Source organism: Triturus cristatus, chromosome 6, assembly GCF_964204655.1.
Source record: "Triturus cristatus chromosome 6, aTriCri1.1, whole genome shotgun sequence".
In the NCBI taxonomy this organism is placed as follows: domain Eukaryota; kingdom Metazoa; phylum Chordata; class Amphibia; order Caudata; family Salamandridae; genus Triturus; species Triturus cristatus.
In genome coordinates, this window is record NC_140589.1 from 10,211,055 (window position 1) to 10,237,178 (window position 26,124).

At 49.8% G+C, this 26,124-nt stretch overlaps 1 protein-coding gene across 2 annotated transcripts in view; it reads right to left on the reverse strand.

The window, feature by feature from the left end:
- Positions 1–305: 305 nt before the first annotated feature.
- PEX39 (peroxisomal biogenesis factor 39) overlaps positions 306–26,124 on the reverse strand; it is a 40,700-nt gene continuing 14,881 nt past the window's right edge. For both annotated transcript variants that reach the window (XM_085610112.1, XM_085610113.1), the window contains exon 2: positions 306–2,661. In XM_085610112.1, the coding sequence (XP_085466238.1) occupies positions 2,197–2,556 (360 nt within the window). In that variant the 5' untranslated portion in view covers positions 2,557–2,661 and the 3' untranslated portion in view covers positions 306–2,196. The remainder of the gene's footprint in view (positions 2,662–26,124) is intronic.

The window sequence follows — 26,124 nt, forward strand, 5'->3', positions numbered from 1 at the left end:
AAGTTGGAATTGTAAGGTGCGTAACTAAGACTTCTGGAATCAATGGCCTTTCTCTTAGCAACCTTTGTTCACCAAGTCTCTCTTAAGAAGGTGTGCCGCTGATATAGTTTACTGTTACGGGTCAGCTTTCATCCTATTTTTGTTAAATGTAGGAACTTGGTCCTAAAAAAGTTGCATCTTTTTAGATAGATTTGGCTTTTGCATCTTCTCTACACCAGCACTAAACAGCGTGTTCATTAATATTGTAATAAATCAATCTCTATCTTGCCATTGTATAGCTTTTAAATCACTGTGAGGTCCCACTCTTACAATACAATACTGTTTTATTTTATACAGCAGCTTCATACAAATATATCCCGATACAGTTTACTGGCACAATAAAAAAAAGACACAGCACAATGTTACAATGTGAGTCTGAGAAATCAATAACGCAGGAGGCAAAGCAGGGGCGACAAGTCGAGTGAGGGCCCACAGGACGGCACAAGGGGGTGGAACAGCAAGCGAGGCATGGAGGATAAATATGGCATGAAGATCCCTTGGAAAAGGTAAGATCACAGCGCAGGGGAGTGGGAGGGCTACTAACCAGGGAGGCACAGACCAGGCAAAAGGTGGTGTGAGGATCCCCTGGAAAAGGCAACACCACAGGTAATGGGGAAAAGGGGCGGTACAGCCAGGGAGGGCAGGATAAAGGAAGGGAGAGGCGTATAAGGAGGATATCGACTGAGGAGTCCAAATGGAGATAGAAAGGAGGGAGAAAATGGGACAGTACATGATCAAGTCCTGGTCATTCCTCTTCTGATTAAGCCTGGCTGAAGACTGGAGAGTAACAAATGTACATGGCTGGACCCGTTCATCGGACGGAGGAAGAAACGATGAGCTTCCAACCTTAAGTAGAAGTAAACCTGCCTAGTGAACGGACAATGCATGCAATGTACACAGTTGCACCAGCCCAGTGAATGGAGGAACCAAAGAAGAGCTTCCCATTGGAGTCGGAAGAGATGGTTTATCAAACAAAGGATAACTTAGAAGTCTTAGTGCCTGTGACAGGTATTGAGCCAATATCTGTGCATGGACTTCTCTTTTTAGGAGGGCTGGCTTTTTAAGAGAGTAGGTTGATTGTCGGCCATCAAGAACACTGTGCTACCCCCCCTCTCAACCTAACTGAAGGTGTGGCCGAACTGAGGCGCTAAGGATGGAGAACCACTGTTACAAGACAATTCGACCAGGACTGGATAAGATGGTGTCCTTATGGCAATAGTGAACAATGTATCCTATAGCTCCACGTTGACATGATATTGGATGCATGTATTTAGCTAGTGCGGCATTCTGGTATCTCTGGAGCAGACAAGAGACAACTGTACGCCATCTCAAGGCACCAGGTATTGTTACACAATGAATGTACAGCTTGGGTAGGTATGCGATCAGGAAAATTGGGCCCATCTTATGAGATGGCAGAGGAATCTGTGAAGGAGGAAGAATGGGCAAGCTTTGGATCGAAAACAGAAGTTTACCAACAGATAAAGGCAAACCTCCTTACAAAAACCGAAGAAGTTAATCTGGTTCTAGAATCCTGACAATTAAAAAGAGTAATCGACAGAATTCACTATGTCTACTCACAAACAGTGGCCATGTCAGTACGTACTTCCCCGTTATTCAGACTCAATATGGCTTTCAAAGCACATACTAGGCACTCGTCCTCAGAGCAACAAGGCTCAAGAACATAAATCCCTGTTAGGGTGCCGGCAACAAAGTAACTGGTCTTAAATTCAGCACATAACCATCAATTGGCTCAGAAAGTGGCAGCTATATCACTGAAGCCAACGTGGGCAGTCCTTACGCCTCAACTGCTAGTTGGCCTAGAGAGGTGGGGCTGAATTCAGCAGTTCCCTGCGAGAGGGACGCCCAGAATCAAATTGGGAGGTGCTGGGAACACAAGGAAAGAGATCATGGGTGTTGGTCAAACTTGAAGGCAAAGGCTTCAACTTCGCAATGTGGGAAGGGAGAATCCACTTACTAAAGATGCATGTTCCTTTGGCCTTAGTTCTTTGAAAAGTTTCAACACCTTTATGGACTACTGAAATTTAGGAAACCTGAGGAATAATTATGATTTCCCCAAGGCAGAGGTTCTTCAGAGGGCTAATGGGGTTTAGGTACAACAGGGGTGGGGAGGGACCTCCCAGAGACAGCAGTGTCTACTCAGACTGTTGTCTCCCAGGGCTTTGATCGACGTGGCATCTGAGAGGCAGTTGGATTCTCTTGGGTGGCGCTGATGTTCAACTTCTGCAGTCCAGGAATTTCCTGTCCAGTCTGGACCAAGTGCAGGATTTCTGAGAAAGGCACAGAAGAGTCCTCATCCCCTTCCTCAACATTGCTTCCCAGCTCCTTGGTGCCAGCGGTTTCGCCATCCTTCAGCCCATCGCCGGCTGGGTCTTCTTCACCTCCATTCTCCCCACACCTCGGAGATGTAGGATCCTCTTCACGTGGCTTTATATCTTGCCTCTTGTCCCAAATCTGCACCACCTCCTCCTCCCCAGCTCCCTTCTCTTGGGCATCCATGCTTCCTGATTCAGAGGCTCAGAAATCCTTGCGGGCTCCGGATTTCCGTTGAGTGCTCAGAGAGGAAGACCAAGCTACTGACACTCTCCAGTGCTAGGAATACACCTAAAAGCAAAAAAAATCAGTTTCATTACTTCACTTGTATAACCATCAATTTCTGTAAATGGTGAAACGTTAACTAGCAGGTCAGATGACATCAGACTACGGGTAGTGATTATTTAAGTACTTAATGTAGCAGGGTCCTTGCTCCAAGGAGTAGCCGCGCACTCTACAGAAAACGATTCTAGTGCTTAAAACAAGGTGCTGCGTGTACAACAGAACTGTGCATTGGGCTCCGACTTGTACTGGATTACAGAATATTGGATGTGACGGGGAGTGGAAACACAATGACACAATGAGGACAGACTTGGGCTGTTTTTATTTTTTAAAGCAATTTATTGAAGTATTGATAACAAGCAAATGCAGCCAAAGGGCCCTTCTCCCATGCAAATCAGATCCCTCATGCCTCCATCCCACATACAAAGCACGTCCCATGCACTCCAGGATGCACAGAGCGCAGTTTACCAATTATACATCAATTTATAACCCAGGGTTCACTGTGCGTTGCTAAAAAATGAACATAGAATAACCCTCAAATGTGGCTTCCATCCTTAAACCTTAGCCTCTTCTTCCAGACTCTGATAAGGCCACTTGTGCATCCCTTCTTCCTCTTTCAGGGGCTTTTATATGTTAGAAGTGACTCAAAGAGGTGCAGGCTCTCAAGAATGACTTGCACTTAGTAAGGTGCCTAGAGGCTGCTGACTTGTCTTCAGTTTTTAACACCCAGTGCTGTGTCTGCACACAGGACAGGTTGACGCATCAAGACCGAATCCCTACTTACGTTGGACAAAAGACTTGATCTTCCCTCTGGTAAACAAGTTCCTCGAGCCTCATCAGGCAACTTTCTCCATCTCAGAAATACTGGGTCTGTAGCACGGGCGTAAATTCAGGGTTATAGTAAATTAGGTTGTGGGAAGTAAAACACTTGGTCATGCCAAGCTTTTTGGCTGTGCAATCCCATGTGTGGAGTAAGATGCTGTCCATAGAACTAACCTATGCATTTGAGGCCATAGGTGTTTAGGGAATCATAGCACATCCCAGAGAGTCTTCCCCACAACTGCCTAGTCACTATAGACCAATGTCTTGTATGTCTCCTGTGCCGTCCACAACGGGAGCAAGCACGCTGCCTGGTAATCGCGCCAAACCCCTGGTCCGCCAATCCTCCTCTTGATCATTTGCTGCAGAGCTGCCGTCCTGGACACTCTGGCGCTCTGCCGTCCTAGACACTCTGGCGCTCTGCTGTCCTAGACACTCTGGCGCTCTGCCGTCCTAGACACTCTGGCGCTCTGCCGTCCTAGACACTCTGGCGCTCTGCCGTCCTAGACACTCTGGCGCTCTGCCGTCCTAGACACTCTGGCGCTCTGCCGTCCTAGACACTCTGGCGCTCTGCCGTCCTAGACACTCTGGCGCTCTGCCGTCCTAGACACTCTGGCGCTCTGCCGTCCTAGACACTCTGGCGCTCTGCCGTCCTAGACACTCTGGCGCTCTGCCGTCCTAGACACTCTAGCACTCTGCCGTCCTAGACACTCTAGCGCTCTGCCGTCCTAGACACTCTGGCGCTCTGCCGTCATGGACAGAAGCATCCAACCTTTTTCTACAAACTCAAGAACCTGTCTCTGGGATGGGAACGGACAGCGCTTGAAAGTGTAAAACATTCATCCATACCACATCAAGTCTACCCAGGCATGTGAACAGAAGTGTCATTCAGCTCACATCTGCTCGCATGGAAACAAGTGAAGAGGGAGTTTGGAAGGTTGACTGCCAGATATTGAATGGCCCCTGATAACTATCAGAATGAACAAGAATTCTGTGAGCCGACTTGGGGCTCAGATAGGTTAGGATTCAAAATCTCAGATTTACCAGCTGTAACTATAAACCTGCCACACACATTTCTCTAGGTACAAACACCACGGAGGATCACTTTCGTGTGCACACAATGTGTTGTGCACTGTGAAGGGTGACTAAGGATGGAAGACTATATCTTGGAACACAGCACAGGGGGCTTGTGTGGGGAGACTAAAGTGTCTGCGTTTTGTGGTTAACAGTGCTAAACAGAAACATCCTGCCTGTATGTCAGTGTTTGGGATTATCCAGTGAGTTTTCCAGCAGTGACCTTGCATCCTCGGGCCCTGCTAGCCTAGGGTATGGAGTCTGTATTTGCCCACAAAAAATGGCTCACAGGAATACAGTTAGAAAAGTTGCTCTGAAATCAAAAGAAACGTCTCACTAGTTTGGGCTCTGCTTCTCATCAGCTCCCTCAGATCCGTGGGAGTCCTGTGGCCCAGGAGCCAGTGTTTGACAGCTCTCTGAAGGAGCCTCTCCAGGCCAGCTGAGTGCGGAGCCTCTCCGGGCCAGCTGAACGAGAGAGCAGAGCGTCTCCGGGCCAGCTGAACGAGAGAGCAGAGCGTCTCCGGGCCAGCTGAACGAGAGAGCAGAGCGTCTCCGGGCCAGCTGAACGAGAGAGCGGATCCTCTCCGGGCCAGCTGAGGTAGAGAGCGGATCCTCTCCGGGCCAGCTGAGGAAGAGAGCGGATCCTCTCCGGGCCAGCTGAGGAAGAGAGCGGATCCTCTCCGGGCCAGCTGAGGAAGAGAGCGGATCCTCTCCGGGCCAGCTGAGGAAGAGAGCGGATCCTCTCCGGGCCAGCTGAGGAAGAGAGCGGATCCTCTCCGGGCCAGCTGAGCAAGAGAGCAGAGCCTCTCCGGGCCAGCTGAGCAAGAGAGCAGAGCCTCTCCGGGCCAGCTGAACGAGAGAGCAGAGCCTCTCCGGGCCAGCTGAACGAGAGAGCAGAGCCTCTCCGGGCCAGCTGAACAAGAGAGCAGAGCCTCTCCGGGCCAGCTGAACAAGAGAGCAGAGCCTCTCCGGGCCAGCTGAACAAGAGAGCAGAGCCTCTCCGGGCCAGCTGAACAAGAGAGCAGAGCCTCTCCGGGCCAGCTGAACAAGAGAGCAGAGCCTCTCCGGGCCAGCTGAACAAGAGAGCAGAGCGTCTCCGGGCCAGCTGAACGAGAGAGCAGAGCCTCTCCGGGCCAGCTGAACGAGAGAGCAGAGCCTCTCCGGGCCAGCTGATCAAGAGAGCAGAGCCTCGCCGGGCCAGCTGAACAAGAGAGCGGAGCCTCTCCGGGCCAGCTGAACAAGAGAGCGGAGCCTCTCCGGGCCAGCTGAACAAGAGAGCGGAGCCTCTCCGGGCCAGCTGAACAAGAGAGCGGAGCCTCTCCGGGCCAGCTGAACAAGAGAGCGGAGCCTCTCCGGGCCAGCTGAACAAGAGAGCGGAGCCTCTCCGGGCCAGCTGAACAAGAGAGCGGAGCCTCTCCGGGCCAGCTGAACAAGAGAGCGGAGCCTCTCCGGGCCAGCTGAACAAGAGAGCGGAGCCTCTCCGGGCCAGCTGAACAAGAGAGCGGAGCCTCTCCGGGCCAGCTGAACAAGAGAGCGGAGCCTCTCCGGGCCAGCTGAACAAGAGAGCGGAGCCTCTCCGGGCCAGCTGAACAAGAGAGCGGAGCCTCTCCGGGCCAGCTGAACAAGAGAGCGGAGCCTCTCCGGGCCAGCTGAACAGCTGAGCAAGAGAGCGGAGCCTCTCCGGGCCAGCTGAGCGAGAGAGCAGAGCCTCTCCGGGCCAGCTGAACGAGAGAGCAGAGCGTCTCCGGGCCAGCTGAACGAGAGAGCGGAGCCTCTCCGGGCCAGCTGAACGAGAGAGCGGAGCCTCGCCGGGCCAGCTGAACGAGAGAGCGGAGCCTCGCCGGGCCAGCTGAACGAGAGAGCGGAGCCTCGCCGGGCCAGCTGAACGAGAGAGCGGAGCCTCTCCGGGCCAGCTGAACGAGAGAGCGGAGCCTCTCCGGGCCAGCTGAACAAGAGAGCGGAGCCTCTCCGGGCCAGCTGAACAAGAGAGCGGAGCCTCTCCGGGCCAGCTGAACAAGAGAGCGGAGCCTCTCCGGGCCAGCTGAACAAGAGAGCGGAGCCTCTCCGGGCCAGCTGAACAAGAGAGCGGAGCCTCTCCGGGCCAGCTGAACAAGAGAGCGGAGCCTCTCCGGGCCAGCTGAACAAGAGAGCGGAGCCTCTCCGGGCCAGCTGAACAAGAGAGCGGAGCCTCTCCGGGCCAGCTGAACAAGAGAGCGGAGCCTCTCCGGGCCAGCTGAACAAGAGAGCGGAGCCTCTCCGGGCCAGCTGAACAAGAGAGCGGAGCCTCTCCGGGCCAGCTGAACAAGAGAGCGGAGCCTCTCCGGGCCAGCTGAACAAGAGAGAGGAGCCTCTCCGGGCCAGCTGAACAAGAGAGAGGAGCCTCTCCGGGCCAGCTGAACAAGAGAGCGGAGCCTCTCCGGGCCAGCTGAACAAGAGAGCGGAGCCTCTCCGGGCCAGCTGAACAAGAGAGCGGAGCCTCTCCGGGCCAGCTGAACAAGAGAGCAGAGCCTCTCCGGGCCAGCTGAACAAGAGAGCGGAGCCTCTCCGGGCCAGCTGAACAAGAGAGCGGAGCCTCTCCGGGCCAGCTGACCAAGAGAGCGGAGCCTCTCCGGGCCAGCTGAGGAAGAGCGCGGAGCCTCTCCGGGCCAGCTGAGGAAGAGCGCGGAGCCTCTCTGGGCCAGCTGAGGAAGAGCGCGGAGCCTCTCCGGGCCAGCTGAGGAAGAGCGCGGAGCCTCTCCGGGCCAGCTGAGGAAGAGCGCGGAGCCTCTCCGGGCCAGCTGAGGAAGAGCGCGGAGCCTCTCCGGGCCAGCTGAGGAAGAGCGCGGAGCCTCTCCGGGCCAGCTGAGGAAGAGCGCGGAGCCTCTCCGGGCCAGCTGAGGAAGAGCGCGGAGCCTCTCCGGGCCAGCTGAGGAAGAGCGCGGAGCCTCTCCGGGCCAGCTGAGGAAGAGCGCGGAGCCTCTCCGGGCCAGCCGAGGAAGAGCGCGGAGCCTCTCCGGGCCAGCTGAGGAAGAGAGCAGAGTCTCTCCAGGCCAGCTGAGGAAGAGAGCAGAGCCGCTCCGGGCCAGCTGAGGAAGAGAGCAGAGCCGCTCCGGGCCAGCTGAGGAAGAGAGCAGAGCCGCTCCGGGCCAGCTGAGGAAGAGAGCAGAGCCGCTCCGGGTCAGCTGAGCAAGAGAGGAAGAGAGCAGAGCCTCTCCGGTCCAGCTGAGCAAGAGAGAAAGAGAGCAGAGCCTCTCCGGGCCAGCTGAGCAAGAGCGCAGAGCCTCTCCGGGACAACTGAGGAAGAGAGCGCAGCCTCTCTGGGACAGCTGAGGAAGGGAGCGGAGCCTCTTCGGGCCAGCTGAGGAAGAGAGCGGAGCCACACTAGGCCAGATGAGGAAAAGTGCTGTCCAGGAAAGGAAATTGACGCTCCTCGAATCTCTTTCGTGTCTTCTGCTCCAGCCTTCCTAAATGGAAATAAAGTTAGACTATTCTAGATCCTTTCTGGTGCATCTTCTAGACTTGGGGATAATTATATCTTACATCATGACAGAATGAGAGGAAGCATGCCACCAACAAACACTCGTGGGGGCAGAAGCGTCTCTTATAATACACCAGAGGGGTAGCAAAGGCTACCTTGAATATATCAGGGAAAACAAGGCTCTTGCTAACCATAAGGAGCGAGGCACACCCTACATTAGACTACAGCAGCCCCACCAAGCGATAAACGGGGGAAGTAAGGCACCCTTATTAATGGCATGACGTAGCGAAGCACCCCCTACAAAAGACTGGGGGTAACAGACACTATAAGCTACAGCATAACAGAAGCTGGGCAACCCCTTCAACAGAGCCGAGTAATCCAGAAACCCAGACAGACCACAGGTGGCGGGACCGTGCGATTTCATTCAGGCGAATAAAACCTCTCCTAGACAGATACATTTTAGTTAGACTCTTACCTTCTCCTACATACTCCTCCCCCAACCACATATTTTGGTTGGATTTAAACGTGTCAGAATAAAACACGTCACATTCTCTAATATATAGGAAACAGCAACATACCAGGCTGTCAAGTGTACAAACAATTAAAGTTTCAATGGCCCTGTAGATGCTCAAAATTGTAAGGCCAGATAAAACATACTGGAAAGTTTCCAATGGAGGGAGTCAAAGACAGACACAAATTTCCATAAAACCCTGGGCAAGGACACATGTAACGCTGCCAGGGAGTTCAACACTGGCGTTGATGGTCCCTTGAGGAGATTCTTAAGACTAGTTTCAAATTCCCTTTTGTGAAGGGAAACAGGAGGTTTTTGGGCCTCGGGAGAGAGGAGGGGGGCACACCACCCAGAAGACATGGAGATACTTTGTCCTCCTCATCGATGTGGCTCGGTTCCACCACCTGACGCTCCAGTCAGAGACCCAGCGGCTGCGGTACCCTGCAAGGCAGTGGAGTCCAACATGTGGTGCTCCCTGCTGAATCCATGCAGACTCACCGGAGAAACAGCTGGGTTGAGAGGGTACAGAACTTCTTGCACCAGAGGAGGAAACTCTCCTGGTCTAACATGGGGAATCTGCAGGAATCCTCACTTCCTGCAGGACAAGCTGCCACAGGCAGCTGATAAGAAGATCAAACCATAGGTCAAACCCCAGACTTGGGGGAGCATCATCAAAAACAAGCAAATGTTTAGAAACTGATGCGGACCAGGTCAGGGGCCGAACTGGACAGGTGAGGAGTGGACATGTGCCATCTAACAGCTGCATTCGATCTTCACGTGACAAGTGACATTTTGTGCCTGGCTTCAAAAGCGCTTTGCACCTGAAACGATTCCCCTTTGGCTGGGACAAATCGCATGGACATAGTCTTAGATGGACATCTAAGCACTGTCTAAGAATCCAGCTTCGGCTCCAATCGTCATCCACCTTTGACCCTGTACAGAGCTCCGCTGTCTTTCGGCCAGGCTGTGCCGTACAAATACCACATAGACATTTATAAAGCACAACCCCAGCTGGGGAGCAACACAGCACTGTTCATTCAGGAGGGGATGAGAGACCAATCAAGAATGAATATATATCAAGGGCTTTAATTACATCTCTAAATAACACCATCACATTATAGTTTGCACATTCATAATTGCATTGCGTTTCACATATTTGCAGTTCTAGACACTGATAGACTGCGTGATTTACTTAGTAGCGCATGATTTTCAGTTAGAACCCATATCATCTGGAAGCAAACTGATATGGGCAATTTTTTGTTTTTAAACAAATAAAATCTTACAACTTTACACAACAGGACTGTCCCACCACATAGTGCAGTTTTCTGTACGTTTGTTCAGTGGGACACTGGGCTGAACAGAAAATGCCTTCCGGGACAGTAAAACGGCAGCCCAGGCATCTCCTCAAACAAGTTTGTCTCAATATCTTATGTGCGCCAGGTAAGTCCTCGGATTCAACTTTTACAAGAGGCACACTGTTCATTTTGTACAATATGTGAAATGTCACTATTTTTTCGAAATTTGCCCACCTGTCCATAGTTTAGATGCTAGACCACTACTCGAAGGCCTAGCCAGAAAATGGATTGGCTATTGTGAGACTACGTGTTACAACTAGAGAGGTGTGCTGCAGCGGCCAGGGCAGCTGACTTCGGAGCACGGGGTTCACGGTTCGATCCCCGGCTCCGGTGGCAGCTCAGCTCAGCACCATGTGACTCTGGGCAATAGCTCACTTAATTTCCACAACGGCCCCCAGCGCATTGAGACCCGTAAGGGTGAGTAGTTTGCGCTTTAAAAATACGGATTTTATATTTTATACAACATACAGCGGTTCCGTGAGATTTCTTTTCACTAGGATACCCTCGAGAGGGATAGTGGCTTTACAAATACTCATATAATGCTTCTATCCAACCTGTAGACATCAGTCAAACAATCTTAATCAATTCATATAAATGTACACGAGCCTTTCTTGGTAAATAATTCTGTATTTTACTGGTCCTAATGTTTAAATAATAAAGAGAATAAACAGTGCTGAGCACCAATTTAAACAATCCGATACACAAATCAAACCAGGTTTGTCAAATCAATGATCAGCAGAAGTCCAACAAAACATCTGTTGATCTCCCTAATGTAACCAGTGGACAACCCTTGATAAAGGTTGGAGGTTTTGAACCAATAATGCCAATCTGTGGGTCTCAATAGTAGAAAAGCCATCCATTTATTAACCTACAGAATAAACAAAAGAGGGTCCTAAGAATTATTTTAACTGGCTAACAAGTCATACAAATACAGAGTCCTAAATCTCTCCACACCACACTGTAAGCAAAGATTTGTAAGCTTCAGCAGAAGAGCAAGATCTGTCGCCAGAGCAGACCATTCGCCGTCAATGATTGGATCTAAAATGTAAAAACAATCACACATAAGGTGACCGGAGAAAGGTTTGCAAAAAGCTTGCATTACGACCCATCGTTTTTCTCCTACTCCATGACTCTAGACAAAGGCCTGTCTTTTGCAAATCAGTACTGACCCGGCTCCTCATGGGAACAACCCATCCTGAAGTGCCAGACATGGGCCCTCCAGTAGGGAGCGATTTTGGCCTCATCAGTGATGCGAAGCTTGAATCCTGTGGCCCTATGAACTAAGGATCCATGTTGGAGCATACTGTTGGCCAGCTGGGGCATAACATTAACCACACAAACGTCGATGGGACTTAGATTAATTGAAGTTTCCCAACCATTACTTTACTTACTTCAATGTGACGCCCTTAGTGCAACTAATTTGCCCAGATATGGGCCCCATGCTCACTGTCACTGGAACAAAGCTGCACCCCACTTAAGAACCCCAACTAGGGCAAACCGATCTTGGGCTGGTTGTCTTACAGCTCAGAGATGTTCTGGCTTGGCGGGTTGGGTAGACCTGCTCTTTCTGGAGTAAGATAAAGATAACTGCATACGTTCCAGAGATAAGGATTTCACAAGAAATAATAAATCCGCAATATAACACAACCAAGGGCAAAATCAACAAATTTGACACTTAGAACGTTTTTCAAAGAAACTTTGGTAAGTGTTAATGTGATCGGGTAGAAGAACTTGGGGCGACTAACTCTGGAATGGGGCTAGTCAGGGGGACCCAGCAAGTCCCTCAAGTTACCGCCACGGAAGCAGTGCTTCACCAGTGCCGGGCACTTTATCCGTATTGCAATGGATTCCTAAGGATTGATGCAAGGGATGAAGGATGCTGAAGATGCGCTAAGGAGGTTTTGGGTGCGAAGCGGTCCACGAAGATGGTAAGGGGGTGCTGGTAGCAGGGCTGATGTCCCACAGGGCCCTCTCCAGTTTGGCCGAAGTCCGGTCACCACTGGACACCCAGGTGCCGGGTGTTGCGGTCACAGACCAATCCTTCCTGGGCCGATAACTCACCTTCGGATGACACCAGCAACTCTCAGACAGCTCTCCCGGGCTCAGCGAACTCGGATGCAACTCTGTGTCTTGGTCCTTGATGCTGCTTGGCGGCGGTGGTAGCAGCTTGAAAACTTTGGGCTACCAACTTGCCCCAGCAGGCTTCTTCAGCTGTTGTCCTTGTGCTGCGAACACCAGGCCAGTCAGGTGGCCATTGGAGTGCTCTTGGCCTGAGTGGTCTCTGGGGACATGTCCTCCTTAAGCAGAACACGGCAGGCACAGTCCCTCTCTTTGCTAGCCACCAGATGCAGCAGGTGCAGTCCTCGTCAGTGCAGCCTCTCTTTGCTTGTCCCTTGGGGCAGCAAGGCAGTCCTTCCAACTCAGTTGAGATCCGAGTGCCCTATTTATCTTCGGAAAATGCACCCAGGTCAGGATGCGGTTGGTAGCCCATGAGCTACAGGGTTCATTACCTCTTGATGACCAGTTCCTAGGAAATATGGCATCTGGCTATCCCAGGATGCACCATTCTGCACACTCTCAACATGGCGAGACCCCCCCTATCGACACTCAGAGCTCCAAACAGTACCAACCTTGGTATTCTCATTCAGAAGTTATCAGGGCTGGGGTGCCAGGCTGCAACTCTGTACTTGCCAACGGGGCTACTAGTCTTTCCACAGAAAAATACACAATTTGGGATTTTTACTGCTAGAATATGTAAAGGTACATGTTCCACTTTAACATACAGCACCCAGCCTGACGTACAGCACCCAGCCTGATGTACAGCACCCAGCCTGACGTACAGCACCCAGCCTGACGTACAGCACCCAGCCTGACGTACAGCACCCTGCCTGACGTACAGCACCCTGCCTGACGTACAGCACCCTGCCTTACAGCTCATTAGGCTGCTATAGTTGTGACTTACATATATTAAAAGTGGGTGTTTGGGTTGTGTGATTACCTTAAATGGCAAAGTCGAATTAGCAACTTTAAACTGCCGTTCCAGTCGGCAATCGCAGCCTGGGAGCCAGGTTTTAACTTGTCCCACTCAAGATGGCACAACAAGTACTGCAGTCCGGACAGGGACACTAACTCCGAGGCCCTGGGTACTTCTGGTACCATATACTAAGGACTTAAAAGTAAGTTAGGCTATGCCATTTGGGAACAAGCCAATTAAACATGCACAATTTTAAGGGTGAGAGCACATGAACGGAGTCCTGTTTAGCAGGACTCTGGGCATTTCAGAGCCATTCCACCAGTACTGGCAGTCAAAATGGGGGGAAAAAAAGCGAGGACGAACCTGCAAAAAACCTGTTGCCTTACAATGGGGAAACAGTACCATTTGGGATTAGCGTACCTGCAGACTGGACCTGGGCCCATGGATGGCGCTCTAGTATAATTGGACGTAGGTTCCTCTGAACCATATAACTGGGAATGTCATGCATGGTCTATGCCATGAGTGGATGTAAACCATTCGGTTATTACATACTAGATAAATCACTGATGACCAATGGTCTGCTCTGGCAATAGATGATGTTCTCTTGATGTTTGTGGATTTCTGCCCACAATGAGTTATGGCGACATTAACAACACAGTATCTGCAGAACAATAGTTCTTACCGACCCTCTACAGTTGGCATTTGTTCTGAAGAGGCGCACAGACTGACATTACTGGGTCAAAATCTACATTTTATCAAGGGCTACCCACTGACTACACATAAGGACTGGCGACAAATGTGTGTTGGACTTCTATCATTGATTAGAAAACCCTTGCTGGATTTGTGTATCGGATTAACGTTTACTACTGCCGAGCACTGTGCTGTCTGCACTATTGTTGATTCTCTATTACCTAACCATTGGACATAGAAAATAGAGAATCCTTTTGCTTACCGAGAGAGGCTCATGTGTACATTTATATAACATTGTTAAAATCGACTAATATATACTGGATGGATAAGCGCAGAGCACCTATGAAAGGAAATCCCACAGAACCATTGCACATTGTTACAAGTTTCCTTTGCTTCTGTTTTTGAACATACCATATTGACCATCACGTCGTCTAGCTGGATAAAGTGCCAACTCAACGCTACAGAAACCTGTTCCCCCACCCCAGTACCACGCCCTCGTCACAAATACGACTCGAATTTGGAGTGAACAAACAAGCAGTTATGATGAAAGCTCGATTCTTGCGCGACTTTGTGAAGCTCATAGTAGCCCCTAAAGGAGTCCTCAAAGAACTGAAAGCAGGGCCTGCTAGAAAAGAAATTCCATTCGGATCCTTTTGAGACAACAGCAACTGAACGTTTAGAGGCTCAGAATATATTTACACAAACACTGCTGCCAAAAATAATAGCCAAGATTCTAGCCAAGAATGCAAAACGAATATCGTGGGAAGAAGACCGTCAGGAACTAGCGCAAAAGGCCCACGCAGACATATGAAAGTCATTTTATCAGGACCAGGAAAACGCCTGATGTTTATCCAACTCTATGAACCTGGCCCTTAAAATGACACTTTCGAGGATGCAATCTGGTCTAATTCCATTAAAAACACACAAATTAGGACATTTATAAGTCACCTTCAACTCCGGCTGCCGACTATGCTACTTCACTGGAACAAACAACAGGAGGCCCCCTGTAAACTCAGTTGAGACCGGGTGTGATTAGTATGTAACAAACAACAATGTCTCAACAGGTAATAATGGAAAGACAGTTAATAAAACATGCACAAAGAGTTGCAAAAAGGGAAGACAGAGGAAGTTTTTGAGAAAAATTGCGAGTGGTTTATATTTAAAGCCAATTCAGGCCAGAAGAACAGTATCGGCACTCTTTACAGTAAGTTAAGTAACCCGAGAGTACTTGTGCACATAAATGCTCGTGAAAGGGTGAACGGCACAAGTGTAACAGCGAGAGGCGGTGCAAAAGTTAAACAATAGTGACAATATTTACAAAAGCTTAAGGTTCACAATTATCGATTTACAGAGATGCAACAGTTTAGGCAACTTAGGTGAACTGTGGAAATGCGGCAGTATTTGCTCTGGAGGGACAGTTGACGACGTTTCGACCTGTTACAAGTTCAGGTCATCTTCAGGACCAGGTTACAGAGGTATTATGCTGAACGGACCATGGGGTCCCAAGTGTGAGGCAATTCAGGGTCCAAAAGTAGGGATGAGGTATAGGGTAAGAAGGCCAGCGGAGCACAGTCAGTCATGGTGTGAGGTGATCCAGGGTCCAAAAGTAGGGATGAGGTATAGGGTAAGAAGGCCAGAAGAACACCGTCAGTCACGGTGTGAGGCAATCCAGGGTCCAAAAGTAGGGATGAGATATAGGGTAACAAGGTCAGCAGAGCACCGTCAGTCACGGTGTGAGACAATCCAGGGTCCAAAAGTAGGGATGAGGTGGAAGGCCCCACCCTATTATAACTCAGCATTCCATGCTCAGGTGCAGGACATCTCTTCAGTGTTTATGGTCTTGAAGTTAAAAACCCTAGACAGCTGAAGGGATGGGCGGCCCATCGGACTCTGAGTCATAGCTTCGTATCACATTCAACCAAAGCAGCGAGTTAAGCGGAGTGGAGATGAGGTGGAAGGCCCCACTCTATTATAACTCAGCATTCCACGATAAGGCCGGAAGTCCTTGAGACCCAGTTGTTTTACCAGATTCATGTGGGCCAGTCTCCAAGCAGGCTAAGAGCCCCTCCACAAGGCAAGCTCGGATTTGCATGTTTTAGCACTGTTTGGCTACAAGCCACTGTTTATTGCACTCCACTAATGAAGCAGTTTATAAATCCCATCAGGTTGTACACAGTCCGTCGCACATGCAATTATTACTATTATCAGAAGCCACTCTATAGGGCATTTTACAAAACATACTGGCCAGAAGCCCCTAAAGAGCCATCAAGATGGTTCCCCGAGTGCTCCGCTCTTTTCTTTCTTTTTAACCTTTTAATATTTTTTAGCTGAACCCTACTGGAAGATTTTATATTAAGAATTGCATGTATATCTGGCAGGGCTGGAGAAGAAGCAGGATAGCTGAAAACCCTTATACGACCAGTGCTCTCCAGTGATGACCTTATGCAGACCAGTCACCGATTCCAAATTCTACGCCTTGGATGAACCTATTGTGAGGCACGATGCACGAATGGACAGACCGGGAATGTTTTCTGATTCTGTCCTAATGTTATTTGCAGGTCACCGGCATGAATTGATCAACTGCGACATTACGTTCTTTTATGGTTTTTATCAAATGTAAGTTTATATACATGGTTATGGTTTTTTAAATAACTTAAAATAATAAACGTATACCTACCTACCTTGGTAGCTACTGGCAGAAAAGCGCTAAAGGCTAAACCAACACGGAGTATCAAAATTTAAGGAGGCAAAAAGATTTAAACGGCTGTCTGTCACCTGACTTCTACCACTGACCTTTACAACAAACAAATGATGGACGGAATGCTGACAATGCAGACATTCTCCCCCAGTCAAGAGCTCTGGGTTAAATCCATCGTTCTTTTGCCCACTACGCCACCCCAGTTTAGACATGGCCATATGCAAATCAGTCTTGACCCTGTGCCTCATGGGAACAGTCCAGCCCGAACTGCCAAGCCATGTCTTCCCTGGACCGGGTCCCACGGCCATGTCTAAACTGGGGTGGTGTAGTGGGCAAAAGAACGATGGATTTAACCCAGATCTCTTGACTGGGGGAGAATGTCTGCATTGTCAGCATTCCGTCCATCATTTGTTTGTTGTAACGCTTTTCGCCCTAAGTGGTATGGGTATTCCCAGACGTGGGACCCGTGCTCACTACGCCACTGGAGTCAAGCTATCCTGGCTGATGACGGCTGATAGCCAGAAACCGGTCCTAGGATGCTTGATTCCGGTCCAGGGAAGACATGGCTTGGCAGTTCGGGCTGGACTGTTCCCATGAGGCACAGGGTCAAGACTGATTTGCATATGGCCATGTCTAAACTGGGGTGGTGTAGTGGGCAAAAGAACGATGGATGTAACCCAGATCTCTTGACTGGGGGAGAATGTCTGCATTGTCAGCATTCCGTCCATCATTTGTTTGTTGTAACGCTTTTCGCCCTAAGTGGGATGGGTATTCCCAGACGTGGGACCCGTGCTCACTACGCCACTGGAGTCAAGCTATCCTGGCTGATGACGGCTGATAGCCAGAAACCGGTCCTAGGATGCTTGATTCCGGTCCAGGGAAGACATGGCTTGGCAGTTCGGGCTGGACTGTTCCCATGAGGCACAGGGTCAAGACTGATTTGCATATGGCCATGTCTAAACTGGGGTGGTGTAGTGGGCAAAAGAACGATTGGATTTAACCCAGATCTCTTGACTGGGGGAGAATGTCTGCATTGTCAGCATTCCGTCCATCATTTGTTTGTTGTAACCCTTTTCTACCACTGACCAGCATAAGTCCCAGAAGGTTAGACATCCCAAGCAATTGGAGGTTTTCTGGGCAGAAAAGTTCTTCATAAATTTGTATTGGGTGAAAAAGTGCATTGCAGACCGAGCAGCGGACAGGGCGCACTGAACAAACCCTTCTACAAGACCGAGGGAGGGAAATCAAAAGGTAGATGTGAGCCACAGTTCAACCAAAGGCCCCACCAGAACAACAGGAACCAAAAGTTGGGTTCAGATGTGCACACAACAGATGGGACACTCACAAAACAGTAGACTGCAGACATAGGCTGGTGGCCGCCCAGGCGGTACGAGAGCTGCGGCTCAAGATTCTATTATCCAGAGCAGATTTATTTATTTATAAAGTTTTATATAGCGTGAACAAGATCCCGAAGGATATCAGAGCGCTTTACAAATGGATTGAAGGAACGTAATAAATACAACATCAGGTACGAGTAGAAACCAGAATAATCGCATAATTGCACTACGAATGGGTCAAAGGAGAGTAATACAATAAACAGGTACATATCAGACTACAGGGGGGAAATATTATACGGTAAAGAAGAGCAATATCCAATGATGGCCAAGTGGTTGTAGGGGCAATGGCTTCGAGCAGGTGAGCCTAGGAACATTAGGGTAGGAATTTGTTCATTAGGAATCTTTTGACTTCCAGTTTGAAGTCAGTCGTTGAGGAGATTCTGCGTACTTTTGGCGGTAGGAGAGTTCCAAATCTTTGGAGCAGCGCCGGAGAAGGCTCGGTGGCAAGTTCTCTTTTTGTTTAAGATTTGCGGTTTCAGGAGGAAAGTGTCGGCGCTGCTTGAGGCTCTCCCACCACATGATAATTCAAGCTTTTGCGCTAGGTACCTGGGGGTTTTGAAGTGAAGGGCTTTGAGCGCCAGAACCGCAATCTTTAACTGGATTCGAGCTTTGAAAGGTATCCATTTGAGAGATTTTAGGACTGGGGATATATGCACATTTCGTTTGGTACCTGTAACCAGTCTAGCTGCAGCGTTCAGTGATGCCCTTAGAGGAGCCAGGGTGTGTTTGGGGAGGCCACAGAGTGTAGTGCTGCCATCGTCTAATCTTGGTAAGTCAAGTGCTTGGACCACATGCTTGAAATCAATTTGCGGAAGGAATGGTTTGATATTTCTAAGTGCCCTCATCAAGTGATTTGTTACCTAACACACATTGCTGATATGATTCTTAATGATCAGGTGCTTGTCCAGGGTGATTCTGAGAGATTTGGCTGCGTCTATAATGTGGGGGGTGCAGTTGAAAGCCATGAGGCGATTCAACCAGAGGTTTCGCTTAGGGATGTGGTTTGGAGGCGAGATGAGAAGGAATTCAGTTTTGGAGGTGTTGAGCAGGAGATGGTTCTCAGTTAACCAATTTTGAGCAGATGTTTGGGTAGTGTGGAGTGAGATGTTATACGGGGCGGAGATTTTTAAATAAATTTGCGTATCGTATGCATACATATGGAAGAGAATGTTCATGGAATTTAATGAGTTAGCTAATGGTTCCAGGAAAAGGTTGAAGAGTTTGGGAGATAGGGAGGACCCTTGGGGTACCCCCATGAGAACTGGGGAGGGTTGTGAGACAGAGTGGTGCGCCTTGACTCTTTGTGATCTGGGGTGGAGGAAGGATGAGAACCATTGTAATACTTGACCATAGAAACCCATCCTGTTTTTCAGAATGGATAGGAGGTTGTCGTGATTGACCGTGTCGAACGCGGAAGAAAGGTCAAGGAGGATTAGGAGGCAGGATTTGTTTTGGTCAAGCATTTTTTAAAATGTCACCCATAACATGAGTCAGCGCTGATTCGGTACTGTGCCCCTTCCGAGAACCAGATTGATGCTAGTCAAGGAGTTGGAAATTCTCAATGTGTGCACAAAGTTGGGATTGTACGCATTTTTCTAGTAGTTTGGCTAGGGTGTGGATGTTGGAGATAGGGCGAAAGTTATTGAGGTCGGCTTTATCTGCGTTCGTTTTTTTAGTATAGGTGATATCTGAGCCGCCTTTAAGCAGTCTGGGATCGTGCCTTGTGACAGTGAAGCGTTTACAATCCTTGTCAAGGTGGGGATGAGGGCATTCTTGATTTCTTTGAAGATGGCTGGGAGCAGGGGGGGGGTCGATGAAGTGGTTAGAAGGGCTGATATTTTATAGAATCTTGTTGATGTCTTGTTCACTGAATGGGGTAAAGGTGTCCCATGATGCATTGTTCTTGGTGTTCATGCGGATAGGTTTGCAGTTTCCAGAGATCAGAGGGTGATGCGGACCCAGAGGATGGCAGTAGAGCCTTCTTAGAGGAGAGCTCAATGAAGAGGAGTTGATTTCTCAGTGAAGGAGACCACCAGTTCGTCACAAGAGGGCGGGCTGCCTTCAGAAGCAGAGTTATTTGGAGCTACCACTGATTGCTGCTTGACCAATTTGAAGAGTTTCTTGGGGCGGTTTGCAGCTTGATCCAGGTTGTGTCTGAAATATTCTGCCTCGGCGCTCTTGATTTGTTTGTTGTAGAAGCTCCTGACATCTCTAAGGAGTTTTAGTTGTTCCGCGGAGGGTTTGGATCTTCAGGCGCGTTCAGCAGCCCTGAGGTTGCAGCGTTCCGTATTTAAGTTGTCGTTGTACCACGGTTTAAATATTTTTGAAGAGGCATTTTTTGTTGGAGTGGTACAGTGTCATCCCTGATGTTGGAGATGGTAGAGTTGTAGGAATAGGTGAGTAACTGTACTTCGACCAGGTCAGCTTGGGAGCCGAGGTGTATCCTCTAGATGTGTATCCTCGAGTCCCACCTGGTCAAATGGAACACTGAACAGCATGCAAAGCTCCGTCGTGAACTATCCCTGGGTTAGGCATGGCTTCGGAGAGGATTTTAAAGGCCCAGATGGTGGCTAAAACCTGCAGGGATCACCAGCAAAGCCCTACATTCTAGCAGTAGCAGTTTGCCAGTTATTTAGAAGCCTTGCACTACAGATGAACATATCCAAGCCTCCTCCTTGAAACATTTTTGCAGGCAGTAAGGATACTCCATAAAAATAATCAGCTTTCTTGAAGCACTTGTGCCAAATAGCAGCGCTGCGCTTCATAGCGCTACATGGTTTCATCCCGACGGACACAGGTAATGCTAGGGTTATAGTACCTACAGCATTCAAGCCGCGGCATCAGCAGGAGAGCACCTGTCATACTTCAGGTTAATTTACTGAGTTTTCCCAACCGAGCACTTGGCTGGACAGGGTGCTCAGATTAAACAAGCACTGGCAAAGCCAATAAGACTCGCCTATGCGAGTAAGTGGGTGTGGGTTTGAAGACTGGATGGTACACTGGATGATTGAGCAGCAGATGTATTCACAAGTTCGGAAGAGAGGCTAACAGGTTCAAGGGCCGTGGTAGACCAGGGAACATGAGCATGTAGAGAAAACAGAAGAGGGAGTAGCTACTGGTGGACAGGAGGGATAAGTGTGCACAAGCGGATTGGTAGGAGCCATTAGGGCCAGGGCTTGGTATCACCACCACGAAGTGTGCATGGGGTACTTGTCAGAAAGGCTGATGGAGGAAAGAAGGAAGGAACGTAGCCTGGAAGAGGAATAGGGAGCGACTGATCATTGAGTGATGACATAGAGGTAGACTGCTTCAGGAGAGGGGAACGTGTGGGCAGAGAGGACTGAGTAGGTGGATGCTCAAAAAGATGCAATGACGAAAGGATGGATAGAGGGGCTGAGGAAGCAGAGGAGTGACTGGGTAGGTAACTCTGGCTGATACAGCAGTGAGTGGGTACCAGTAATTGGGAGGAGCAAGTGGAAACATTTATAGGGAGAATAAAGTGAGGGGTGTTAAAGGGTTCAACAGGAAGCAGGGGTGGAAGAGAGTGGTGGAAAGTAGGTAGGGGGTAAAAGATGTGAATGAAAGTAGGAGACTGCGGAGTGGGCTTGGAGGTGCAAGAATAGACATTTCAGAGATGGGGGTTCCGGAGATGGGTGGGTCGGTGGAGGGAAAGCCTAGACGAACATGAATGAATGCAAAGATTGCGAGTTACAGACCGGGAGGGGGGCCATTGCTAGTTCGGTCCACCAACAATCTGGGCAGGTGTAACTGTGGGCACAACTTAATGGTTTGTGTGAAGCCAAAGGAGCTGTAGCTGCTCCAGGATTGGGCTACATTTCACTCAAAGGATCCTCTGGGAGAGATCCAACCAACTAGGTCTTCAGTTCTGGGAACCCCTGTAGTTCAATGATGGCCATTCGACATCACTCGTAGTTGCCACTAAAATAACACCACATACCATAAATAACATGCACAAACCCTGCTTGTGGAAGACACTATTCATGGAACAACCGACTCTGGCGAACCAGGGGCAGGGCCAGAGTCGCACACAGCTGAAAGGCCACATCACAATAGAGGGCCACACACTGGTGGAGGGCTACAACATTGTTAAGATTTCCAGAGCCTTTGCTTTTGAAGCACTGTCTTACGCAGACGATACACAGTTAATTGTAACACTTGGTAAAGATTTGAATAATGTAAAAGCACGCTTTGCTGCCGGTATGACAGCTATCGCAACTTGGATGACAGACACCTGTCTACAGTTGAACGCAAATGAAACCAAGTTTATGCTCTTGGGCACGGCCCAACAGCTCTGGGCACCTGAATAGTCGCCCTTGGAATTGGGCACTGCACCAACTCCTAAATTGGTTGTAAAAAATGTGGGTGTTCCTCTAGATTAGGCACTCACTACGAAAGAGCAGGTTGGGACCATTGCAGGAACTTGTTTTAATGTGTTGCACTTGTTACAGGCGGTTTTTCTCTCCTTCCGCCTTCTACAAGGAAGACCTTGACTCAAGTTATCAGCCGCCTAGATTATAGTAATGCCTTATTGACTTCCATCAAAGAGACAACGATTAATAAACTGCCTGTGATCCAGAATACTGTAGCAGGTCTCATAGCTAACCTTCCAACCGGCTTCTTCTCCTTTTTTGCACTCTTCATTGGCTGCCAATTCATAAAAGAATCATTTCTAAAATTTGTTGTTTGACAAATACTTAAATAGCAAAGGCATAAGTAATCCGTCTGCAAGGCTTTTCCCCTACCGGCCAGGTAGATCGTTAAGATCTATTGATGAAGCCCTTCTTCGTTCAGGAGACGGGTCTTTTTCTTATTCAGCCCCTTTGTATTGTTATAAGCTTCCACTCTACTTATGTAATTGTACAGATCATTATAAGTTTTGAAAACTTATAGAGACAGAGCTGCTTGAGGCGTAGTAGTTTTGATTCTGTTTATGATCTGGGCTGCGCCGAGATACCCCTTCCGGGGTGATTCGTGCACCCCAGAACATAACATCGTAAGGCTGCATGCAGCTGGAGGGCTACAACACAGGGCCACGCGCAGCTGGAGGGCCACAACACAGGGCCACGCGCAGCTGGAGGGCCACAACACAGGGCCACGCGCAGCTGGAGGGCCACAACACAGGGCCACGCGCAGCTGGAGGGCCACAACACAGGGCCACGCGCAGCTGGAGGGCTACATCACAATAAAGGGTCTCAACCTGATGGAGAGCTCCATTACAACACACACAGCTGGAGGGCTACAACCTAAGGGCACACGCAGCTGGAGGGCTACAACACAAAGGACCACAACATGATGGAGAGCTCCATTACAACAACACAGAGCTGGATGGCCACAACATAAGGTAACATGCAGCTGGGGGGCTTCATCACAGCACAATGCCACATGCAGCCGGAGGGCTACAACACAGGGCCACGCGCAGCTGGAGGGCCACAACACAGGGCCACGCGCAGCTGGAGGGCTACGAAACAAGGCAAGATACTGACGGGGGCTACTCTACAACACAAGACCACACTGCTGGAGAACTACATCACAACACAGGGCAACACACGGCTGAAAGACTACATCACAATAAGGGGCCACACACTGACGGAGGACTATTACAACACACAGCTGGCAGGCAACAAGAGACAGGGCCACGCGCAGCTGGCGGGCTACAAGGGACAGGGCCACATACTTATGGGGCTACGTCACAACACAAAGCCACATGCAGCTGGAGGGCTGCATCACAACAGAGGGCCACAGGCAGCTGGCGGGCTACAACACAACACAGGGCAACACACGGCTGAAAGACTACATCACAATAAGGGGCCACACACTGACGGAGGACTATTACAACACACAGCTGGCAGGCTACAAGAGACAGGGCCACGCGCAGCTGGCGGGCTACAAGAGACAGGGCCACATACTTATGGGGCTACGTCACAACACAAAGCCACATGCAGCTGGAGGGCTGCATCACAACAGAGGGCCACAGGCAGCTGGCGGGCTACAACACAACAGAGGGCCACACGCAGCTGGAGGGCTACAACACAACAGAGGGCCACACGGAGTCTCAAGAGGGACCAAAGGTACACAGCTTAGGCCTTGATGCTTCCTCAGGTCTATCTCAAGAGGGACTAAAGATTCACACAGCTTAGGCCTTGATGCCTCCTCATGTCTGTCTCAAGAGGGACCAAAATGCACAGCTTAGGCCTTGATGCCTCGTCATGTCCGTCTCAAGAGGGACCAAAGATGCACAGCTTAGGCCTTGATGCCTCCTCATGTCTGTCTCAAGAGGGACCAAAGATGCACAGCTTAGGCCTTGATGCCTCCTCATGTCTGTCTCAAGAGGGACCAAAGATGCACAGCTTAGGCCTTGATGCCTCGTCATGTCTGTCTCAAGAGGGACCCAAGATGCACAGCTTAGACCTCGATCCTCATGTGTCTCAAGTGGGACCAAAGATACACAGCTTAGACCTCGATCCTCAGGTCTGTCAAGAGGGACCAAAGATGCACAGCTTAGGCCTTGATGCCTCATCAGGTCTGTCTCAAGAGGGATCAAAGATACACAGCTTGGCCTTGATGCCTCGTCATGTCTGTCTTAAGAGGGACCAAAAATGCACAGCTTACGCCTTGATGTCATGTCTGTCAAGAGGGACCAAAGATGCACAGCTTAGGCCTCGATCCTTGTGTCTGTCTCAAGAGGGACCCAAGATGAACAGCTTAGGCCTCGATCCTCATGTCTGTCTCAAGAGGGACCAAAGATGCACAGCTTAGACCTCGATCCTCATGTCTGTCTCAAGAGGGACCAAAGATGCACAGCTTAGACCTCGATCCTCATGTCTGTCTCAAGAGGGACCAAAGATGCACAGCTTAGGCCTTGATGCCTCGTCATGTCTGTCTCAAGAGGGACCCAAGATGCACAGCTTAGGCCTTGATGCCTCGTCATGTCTGTCTCAAGAGGGACCAAAGATGCACAGCTTAGACCTCGATCCTCATGTCTGCCTCAAGAGGGACCAAAGATACACAGCTTAGGCCTCGATTCTCATGTCTGTCTCAAGAGGGACCCAAGATGCACAGCTTAGGCCTTGATGCCTCGTCATGTCTGTCTCAAGAGGGACCAAAGATGCACAGCTTAGGCCTTGATGCCTCGTCATGTCTGTCTCAAGAGGGACTAAAGATGCACAGCTTAGACCTCGATCCTCATGTCTGCCTCAAGAGGGACTAAAGATGCACAGCTTAGACCTCGATCCTCATGTCTGTCCCAAGAGGGACCAAAGATGCACAGCTTAGGCCTTGATGCCTCGTCGTGTCTGGCCCAAGAGGGACCAAAGATGCACAGCTTAGGCCTTGATGCCTCGTCGTGTCTGTCTCAAGAGGGACTAAAGATGCACAGCTTAGACCTCGATCCCCATGACTGTCAAGAGGGACGAAAGATGCACAGCTTAGACCTCGATCCTTATGTCTGTCTCAAGAGGGACCCAAGATGAACAGCTTAGGCCTCGATCCTCATGTCTGCCTCAAGAGGGACCAAAGATACACAGCTTAGGCCTCGATTCTCATGTTGGTCTCAAGAGGGACCAAAGATGCACAGCTTAGGCCTTGATGCCTCGTCATGTCTGTCTCAAGAGGGACCAAAGATGCACAGCTTAGACCTCGATCCCCATGTCTGCCTCAAGAGGGACCAAAGATGCACAGCTTAGACCTCGATCCCCATGTCTGCCTCAAGAGGGACCAAAGATACACAGCTTAGACCTCGATCCTCATGACTGTCTCAAGAGGGACTAAAGATACACAGCTTAGACCTCGATCCTCATGTCTGCCTCAAGAGGGACCAAAGATACACAGCTTGGACCTCAATCCTCATGTCTGTCCCAAGAGGGACTAAAGATACACAGCTTAGACCTCGATCCTCATGTCTGTTTCAAGAGGGACCAAAGATGCACAGCTTAGGCCTTGATGCCTCGTCATGTCTGTCTCAAGAGGGACTAAAGATGCACAGCTTAGACCTCGATCCTCATGTCTGCCTCAAGAGGGACTAAAGATGCACAGCTTAGACCTCGATCCTCATGTCTGTCCCAAGAGGGACCAAAGATGCACAGCTTAGGCCTTGCTGCCTCGTCGTGTCTGGCCCAAGAGGGACCAAAGATGCACAGCTTAGGCCTTGATGCCTCGTCGTGTCTGTCTCAAGAGGGACCCAAGATGCACAGCTTAGACCTCGATCCTCATGTGTCTCAAGTGGGACCAAAGATACACAGCTTAGACCTCGATCCTCAGGTCTGTCAAGAGGGACCAAAGATGCACAGCTTAGGCCTTGATGCCTCATCAGGTCTGTCTCAAGAGGGATCAAAGATACACAGCTTGGCCTTGATGCCTCGTCATGTCTGTCTTAAGAGGGACCAAAAATGCACAGCTTACGCCTTGATGTCATGTCTGTCAAGAGGGACCAAAGATGCACAGCTTAGGCCTCGATCCTTGTGTCTGTCTCAAGAGGGAC